Source organism: Epinephelus lanceolatus, chromosome 14 (assembly GCF_041903045.1).
Source record: "Epinephelus lanceolatus isolate andai-2023 chromosome 14, ASM4190304v1, whole genome shotgun sequence".
NCBI lineage: Eukaryota > Metazoa > Chordata > Actinopteri > Perciformes > Serranidae > Epinephelus > Epinephelus lanceolatus.
In genome coordinates, this window is record NC_135747.1 from 20,043,201 (window position 1) to 20,051,439 (window position 8,239).

At 43.0% G+C, this 8,239-nt stretch overlaps 1 protein-coding gene across 1 annotated transcript; it reads right to left on the minus strand.

Annotated features, from left to right (window-relative positions):
• Positions 1-937: 937 nt before the first annotated feature.
• On the minus strand, positions 938-7,676 carry LOC117249750 (indian hedgehog B protein-like). Its single transcript, XM_078174438.1, has 4 exons — positions 6,779-7,676; positions 5,249-5,406; positions 4,851-4,954; positions 938-2,922 (listed from the first exon to the last, which is right to left on the minus strand). The coding sequence occupies exons 1-4, from the start codon at positions 7,082-7,084 to the stop codon at positions 2,177-2,179; spliced, it is 1,314 nt and encodes a 437-aa protein (XP_078030564.1). The 5' UTR covers positions 7,085-7,676; the 3' UTR covers positions 938-2,176.
• Between the last annotated feature and the right edge of the window lie 563 nt (positions 7,677-8,239).

The window sequence follows — 8,239 nt, forward strand, 5'->3', positions numbered from 1 at the left end:
GTCTTGAATTTTACAATATTTTTTAAGACCATTTTCTCACAGAGTTTTCTTTCTTATACTCTGAGCTGAAAATTTCCTCTTCAGTCACACTTAAATATGCCAAACTTTCCAATTTTATTGCTATCTAATTTCTGAAGGTTTCAACAGAGGTTTGGAGTGATAAAAAGAGATATCCAAAATCCCCTCTGTAAAAATCTTTGACTTCAAAATGTCAACGAAATGAAACAAGAACATCAAGAACTGGAGAATTTTGAACCTGGTGTTATCCAGTGTTATTATTTATGTTCTGAAAGTGTATGCAAATCTGCACGTTTTATTAGATAATGCCTCATTTGCTTATTTAAACATCAAATTTCAGAAAACTTGTAATACAAAACATAATTCTCTTAATGTAAATAATTGTTACTGAAGTTAGAAATTTTACCCTTTTCACCTCTATTACATAAACAGTAAATATTACTTATAGGGCTTTAGTAAATTTTGATGCATGTTGCTACCAAATAAAGCACAGAGTAGTTTTGGTTTGAAAACAACAACTTTATGTTTCAAATAAAAATCGTATGCACAGAGTTGCCGAAAATAATAATAGTTTACATTATTTTCTAAAAATAGATCTTTAAATAGTCTCTCCAACAATAGCTTAATATACATATGTGACAAATCTTTTAGAAGGCATGTAGAATAACGCCACGGGGTTCCTAGATACTTGCAAAGTCTGAGTCTTCATACTCAGTAAGTGACGATTGGAAGAACACTTTGGGCGATACGAACTACACGATTATCCAAATTACTTCATCCACCTTTCACATCTGCTTCCCGTAGTGTCAAAACCCCAAATGTCTGTACCTCTGCCGATCTAGGTCTTACGTCCTGGGTAATAGGTGGAATACAAAGAAAAGACCATGCAAAGGAGAGCTACTTACTATTCAACATGAAAGAGATTTGCTATCTGTTATTTAATATGATGCATAGCTGTTGCGTAATACAGTAGTTGAATACAGCCTGAGTGTTGTGTATACCTTCCCTAGATACCACTGACCTGAAAACTGAAAACCCCATAAAAAAACATTTTAAATAAAATAACTGATAAAAACATGAAAATGTGTATATGAATTACCTTGAGACAATCGAGTTGACTGAAATCAAATGGCGTACTTGGAAAAACAGACTGACAGCATGGCCATTACAACCCTGTGCACCTATCTTGCATCATAAGTCCACACACAATTGGACAGTTTTTCCAACAAAGCCTTTTTCAGGTGTGAATCTATAATGCAACATCAGCAAACTGTTACATTTCTTCAGTAAATACACAAAACTTAATCCCCCATTGTCCAGTTAAATATTACTTTGTAAATTAATTCTAATATACATACAGACTCTGTATCGAATCAGTGGGCTTACTGCAGTGATGATTCTGACAGTTATTTGGTGTCTCTTTCCTTTTTAACATTACTTAACTGTATAAATACCTATGTACATATATAGAGCATCAAATCACACCTTGTTCAGTCACTAGTTTCTCTGTGCTGTTCTGTCTTTCCTTCTTTTCTCCTCGAATGTGTCCTTCATGTGTTCACGTTAACCTTTTCTCTGGAGCCTCCAAATATGTCTCACTAAAGGCGTCCTTGTATGTTAAAATTTCCTCTATAAGTAAGCCCTGGCGTGATCTCAAGCTGCACACATGTTGACAGATTACAGTAAATACAGTATAAAGGAATGATGGAACTTGACAGTCTTTGCTTCCTATGTTTTAGTTTTAAAGGAAGCTATTGTTTCGAAATCTCAGTCCTTGATTTTGATCTCTGAGATGCTCTGAGTGGAACTTAACAATGTTGACACTGATGTTTATCTCTTAAATTGAACATAGCAGAACTTATGTCAGTATTTCTGTTGATATTCAGTATTCTATCAAACATTTACAAAACTGTCTTTGATTGGAAAAATATGAAATTGCCAAAAGTATAACACAGCTCTTTCCAATCTCTTCTCTTCGTCTCTCATACAATTTAAATGTGCTACAAAAAGAAGTTTGGTGAAGTACAGCAAACACAGGCATGTAGGGTAAAAACAAATATTCACTACTCTCTTTGGTGGTCCCTAAATCTGTGCTTTGGTGCTCCTGAATGCAGGTTCGTGAATGAAGTCATCAGTGTGAAACATGTCTCTGCCGTTCCTATCTATGTCCTTGCTCAATCCCCCAGGGGTGGAAGTGCCCAGCGTCCAACAGCATTTGCCCCAGCCTCTGTAGAAGCCAAGGGTACCAGTGCAGGCCGTTGGTCTGCGGTTCTGAGGGTCTCATCAGGCTGTAGAAGAACCTCAGCGGGGCCAGGACCCAGTGGGCCAAATGGTGATTGTCCACAGCAGCATAGCAGGACGCAAGCACACCGTTCACCACTATGGAGCCATGCTGGGTCAGTGGGGCGTACAACCCGGTGCTCCTCTGCTCATCTACAAAGGTCACGACTGAAAGTGTTCCTTGTGACCCCGCTTTACCTTGTGATGTGAGTACGCACTGTCCCGGCTGGACCTCACTGGCAAAAACTGTCCGCAGACCTGCTTCCCAGCTCGGCCCGCCCCTCTGTACGGAGCCCAGAAGTGGCTCTTTAGCTGTCTCTCCCCACTTTGGCTCACTCAGCCCACCAGTGCAGTCTGTGACAAAGATCAGGTGAGCGGCGGTGAGAGTAATATTAAGTCCTGTGTTGGTGCCAATGGTGTAGAAGATCTTTGTGACGTTGGGCTGGCGGTCCAGGAAGGATAAGACCGGGCTGTAGAGAAGGGGGCCGTGACCATTTGTCGTTGAGGAGGCCAAGACGTGGTCACCAGGCTGGAGGTCACGCATCTGTTTAGTAGCCCCACCCTTGAGGACAACCTGAGCATTGCCAGGGAAGCAGCCACCGGTTTTGGCTGCCACAGAATGTTCTGAAGAGATGAAAGAAAGAGAAATACGATTATTTAATTTAACTTAGTTTTATTTTAATTTTTTGGTGATGATGCGTGGATGAGGAGTCAAAACATCAAGAGAAACAGTTTGAAGATTTGTCTGGAGTGGAGCAACAGCACTGCAGCGATTCAGCTTCTACAGTGGCTGAGGTCACTGAGTGATCTATAAAACAGGCAAGACTTTGACACTGACTCAAGGACAACTTTATCTCAGTGGATCAGCCGGAGACTGTTAACATACGTGACTCATATTCAAACTTTGTCTTTTCTTCCTCTTAGAACTCACTCACACACACACAGAAATATTGTTTTTACCAGCAGATGAGGATTTCTAACGCCAACCACAGTTGATCATTTGATTTTTCTAAACTGTATACATGATTTCTTCATTCAACAGGTTTGTGTGGCCCTCTAAGCAATCTCCAATACTTACACTAATATGAATGTGACTTGAAACCCTTTATATTGTCTCCAAAAAAAAGTTTCCAGAGGCTTTTCAAACACTTAAACTTAAAAATCAGTAAAAGAGCAGCTCTTCTGCTATTTTTTCATATAGATGTTTTCACTGTAAAGGAGACAGTTCACTCCCTTTGCCATGGCATGCATGTCTATTTTGCTACTCTACTTAATATGTCAAACCCAATTTGGCATGGTGACATCAGCACGACACAAGTAATATTAGAACAGCATGTCTGCTTCTGCTCTGTCGGGACAATGCCATACATGTAGGCCACAGATGCCACGAGATGCACACTCGGTCTTGGCGGAGTATTAAGAATAAGGTGGCCCTTTAAGATGCAGTGAGACGAGGTGGCAAGAAGAGGCAGTCAGCGAGAGCTAATGGATAACCAGCTGATTGTATCACCGCAGTCAGAGCACGGCCTGGGGTCAGAGAAACAGGAAAGTACACAGACTCAGACCTGGGTCTAGGAATTGTTTGGATTACAGCAGAGTTTGTGTTTTAAACAGAGTCACATGCCCGCTGTCTGTGGCTCCAAACAAGGAACAAGAACTGGCATATTGTAATAGCTTGACTCCTAACAATGAATACCGTACTGTGAAAAATTTGGGACTACTGAAGGCAAAATCAGTGTGTGTGTGTGTATGTGTGGGAGTATGTGTGTGTGAAGGTGTGTGTGTGTGTGTGGGAGGGTTGTCTAAAAGCAGTCTTAAGGCAGCCAAATATTTGTCCAAGGTGTGCATGTCTGCAAGCCAGAGGGCTGCAGAGAAGGAGGGCTGTGACCGGGAGGTGATAAGACTTAGATAAGAGATCTGAGAGAAACCTACTGAAGGAAAAGCAACAGCAAGACAAAGGGAGAGTTAATCATCTCACAGCTTACTGACCTCAGTGGACTGCTAGAATGTAGTTTGGCATCAAATAACTGGTGGTACCAGACATGGGTAAATGGGTTTCTAAAATGTGTCAAAGTTAGAATAGTTTGAGGTGGAATGTAGTATTGTTTGCATAAGGACTGTTTCCGTTTTGCAATAAATTTGGAATCATATCACAGGAATGCAGTCAGATATCACGGTAAATACACAGCAGATGCATTGCTTGATGACTGTCCTGCTACTAAATGTAGCACAAATCCATGTCTGGCTCTTTCTGCACATCATACAGCTGAATATACAAAGAATGATCATTTTACGAATAGTACAGCAAAGAGCACAGGTGCACCACCTCGCTTTGATTGGCTCCCAGTAGGCCCTGCACACACACAAGAAGCTACACACACACACACACACACACACACACACACACACACACACAGACTGATGATAGTGGCGCTGAAAAGCAAGGTAAACCATTAGTGAATCACCAACAAAGGCATTAACCTCATTAGTGGTAATGACAGCTGGTCACAAACACAAACACACACACACTGGAGCTCATATCCACTTCTTACCTGACTTGACGCTACAGTGAATGTGGGCTTTGGACTCGTAGTAGACCCAGTCAAATCCGGCTTCTACTGCCAAGCGGGCCAACATGGCGTACTTATTTCTGTCCCTATGAAAAGAACAAAAAGATATCGTAAACTCCAAATGTGATTCGATTAAAGCCATACCTTTCCAAACATGCAAACATTTTTCCACTGACATCCACATATTTATCTGTACAATGCAATGTATTTAAACATTCAAAATCCAAATCTGAGTCAGCAAAAACAAATTCCGCTGACTAACTGGTTGACTCATCACATTACTACTGCCTGACTAAGTGACTTATGGACTGAGTAAGTGACTAAAGCACTTTGAATGTTTGTCTGACCTATTTGAATAATGTGTTCAGTTGCATGCCTACCTGTCTGAGGTGGTGATGTCGACAGCCCGGCCCTCATAGTGCAGCGAGTCCTCTGAATGGTGACCATCTTCATCCCAGCCTTCGGTCACTCTCAGCTTAACACCCGGCCACATGTTCATCACAGAGATGGCCAAAGAGTTTAACTTGTCTTTGCAACGCTAGAAGAGAGGCACAGGGAGGGAAAGGGAAGGCAAGGAGTTAGAAACAAATCATGCAAATACAAAATTAATATGTTCTTATAATTCTAAGAGAGAAGCTGGAGGTAGAGAACTGAAGAGAAGAGGGCTGATGTGAGAAGAGCTGGGTGTGATGAGTCTAAGGGATGGTTACAGCCATGTGGTCTGCAAAAGATACCCAAGTTCAGAGAAAAAAAGGCACATTGTTGATAGTGTGTGTGTGTGTGTGTGTGTGTGTGTGTGTGTGTATGTGTGTGTGTGTGTCTCTGTGTGTGTCTACTGAAGCAGATAGTCAGAGACACCAGTGTCATCACATTAAGGCGGGGACGGTGGAATGAGAGCAGGGCGACAGAAAGAGGGACAGCGTAGCTCAGAGAAGGAGAGCAAGCAAACGGCATGACCTACACACACACTTCAAATGCATACAAAGAATGAAGACAATAACTCTATTATAACTGTGTCAAGTGAATTATGTCAGAGGTGAGTGGTCAAAGTACACACAACTATCCATGTGTGCTGGCTTGGGATGATTTAGCACTTTTCAAGTTACTTACATAAGGCTTGAGGTCAAGATGCCTCTCAGCAGATCCTGAGATCTGATTTGAAGCAATGGTTTGTCTGTGCGGGTAATATTAATGTCCACCATTGAATGAAGTAATTTACTTATTCTAAATTAAGGTATTTAATTTGTATATGACCCAATTTAGCCTACTAAAAAAAAAAAAAGAAAAAAAAGTCAGATTTTGGCGCACTGTGAGTAAATTTGTTGTTTCAGTTCCACAATGTGTTAGAAATGCCTTCTTTGTAGCCCACATAATCATTAACCTATGCTATGACTCTAAGATTATAACTCCTGTACTGACTGGTTCAATGAAACCTGCATATACTTTGGTTTGACCCTCAGATGAGTGGCTTTACGCACCTGATGGACAGCTGTTCTGTATGAAGATGAATGACTGAGACTACTCAACAAAATGAGGCTTAGTTTGGGAGTAGGCAATACTTAAAGGCATTATCAGAAGCTAGGGTTGTCAGGTAGCAAAATCCAGAGGTGAGACGAAAAGTCAATGAAATCACTCAGTTTGGTTTAAACATTTAACTGACAGCAAACACTCGGCAGTCAATTGGATGCAACAGCGTGGCCAATCTGGGCTGAAGTGATCCAATTCATTCAGCTACACGCAGTCAGCTGTCAGCTCAGAATTAAACTTTGAGATATTGTATATTTATTTTTAATCGCTGTAATCAATGGACAATACAATGCGGGTATTACGCAGTAGCACCCGGGAACAATACGCATGGCGCATCTGTGAAAGTGTTGCATCCATGCCCCTCCATTCATCCCCCTCTTTACCTGGGTCATCAGCCTGTCGGCGCCCGTGTCCTCCTCATCTTTGAAGATAATATCTGTGTTATAATTCGGCGTCAGTTCTTTAAAGCGCTCGGAGTTGCGCGTAATTTTGCCCTCGGGTCTCCCGCTGGCTCCCAGGGTCTTCTCGGCGACGTTGGGGCTGAATTGCTTGTAAGCGAGCGGGATGAGCTTCTTCGGGAGCCGCCTCTTGCCGTACCCCCTCCCCGGCCCGCAGCCCTCCGAGGCAGGTGCGAGGAGGAGGACCAAGGCACACAGAGAGGCGGTGAGAAGGAGGAAGGAGATCCGCATCGCCCCGGGGGGAGGGAGGACTCTCCCGGGGGAGAGAGATGTCTTCAGTACCTCCCCGGCTCACTTCCCGACTCCATCGTCCGTGACAGTCGCAACATCACGTCCGAAAAACTCGGATAAAAGACGCTCACGTCGGAACCTCCAGGCACCATGTGGACATTCAAAAAGTTTTTAGCAGCTCCAAAAAAAGGGACCCAAATTGAGAAACTTCGCTCCCTCCGCCTTACAGAATCAACAGTAAGTGTGCAGGCTGTAAAGTCCGTGTATTTAAACAAACAGGTTCAAAGTCGATTTGGTGGGTGAGAGAGTTAAAGAGAGAGAGCGGTTACTGATATCCAAGTTGCAGTGTTGTGGTTTCTCTCCCTCTCTTTTCTTTCGCTCTGGGAAACTGTCACACAACATCAGCCACTTTCGCCCGCTGTTTGGTTGGTGCCCTCTCTGGATTGAAAGCTTCTCCTCTCCATATGCGGCCGGCGTGCAACAAGCTGCAGCTTTCCAGTTGAATTGGAAGGATTTGAGTGATCCAAAACGATCTGTTGCCACTTCAGACCGCACCCTGCCAGTCCTGCCCTCCTCTCGCTTCTCCCTCTCTCCCTCTGTCCCTACTCTGCCACCCACCCCGCCCCTCCTGGGCACAGGGCGCACTGGAGAGTCCTGTCCACACTCTGCTGGCAGGCAGGCAAGCAGCAAACATATAAGCTTTGCCCTTTATTGCTGCCACTTCGCATTTCCAGTTGTTGTCTTTGTCTGTCTGTGCCCTTGACAGCTCTGCATGCTGACAGCCTCGTTTGTTTTTTTGTTATAGACTGTAAACAGCAGGCAATCACAATCAATTAAACCAATCAATTTCCTGGAGTATGCAGCCACTAATGTTTTTTTTTTCCCAGAAGATCAAGGGTCATTGGCTGACTGGCCTGACTATTAATGGGGTAATTTACTAGCTGTGAGACAGTCTGATTTCCTGGATGTTTGGCAGGTGGACTAGCTGAAGCATTGGCTGAATAACTGACTGAAAGTCACACAGATTGTTTGACTTGCTGACTGACTAAATCTACGATTGGCTGGCTGCCTGAGTGACTGCTGATTTACAGCAGCGCCAATTAGTCTAGACAATTGTCCTAATTAATGGGACAAGATTAATAACTTTAAAACGGA

Excerpts from the sequence above, each read along its gene's own strand:
- LOC117249750 (XM_078174438.1), bottom strand. The coding sequence starts at position 7,084 with ATGCGGATCTCCTTCCTCCTTCTCACCGCCTCTCTGTGTGCCTTGGTC. Across the intron at positions 5,407-6,778 it reads CCGACAGGCTGATGACCCAG|CGTTGCAAAGACAAGTTAAA; the intron begins GTAAAGAGGGGG and ends CCTCTCTTCTAG. Across the intron at positions 2,923-4,850 it reads TCACTGTAGCGTCAAGTCAG|AACATTCTGTGGCAGCCAAA; the intron begins GTAAGAAGTGGA and ends TCATCTCTTCAG.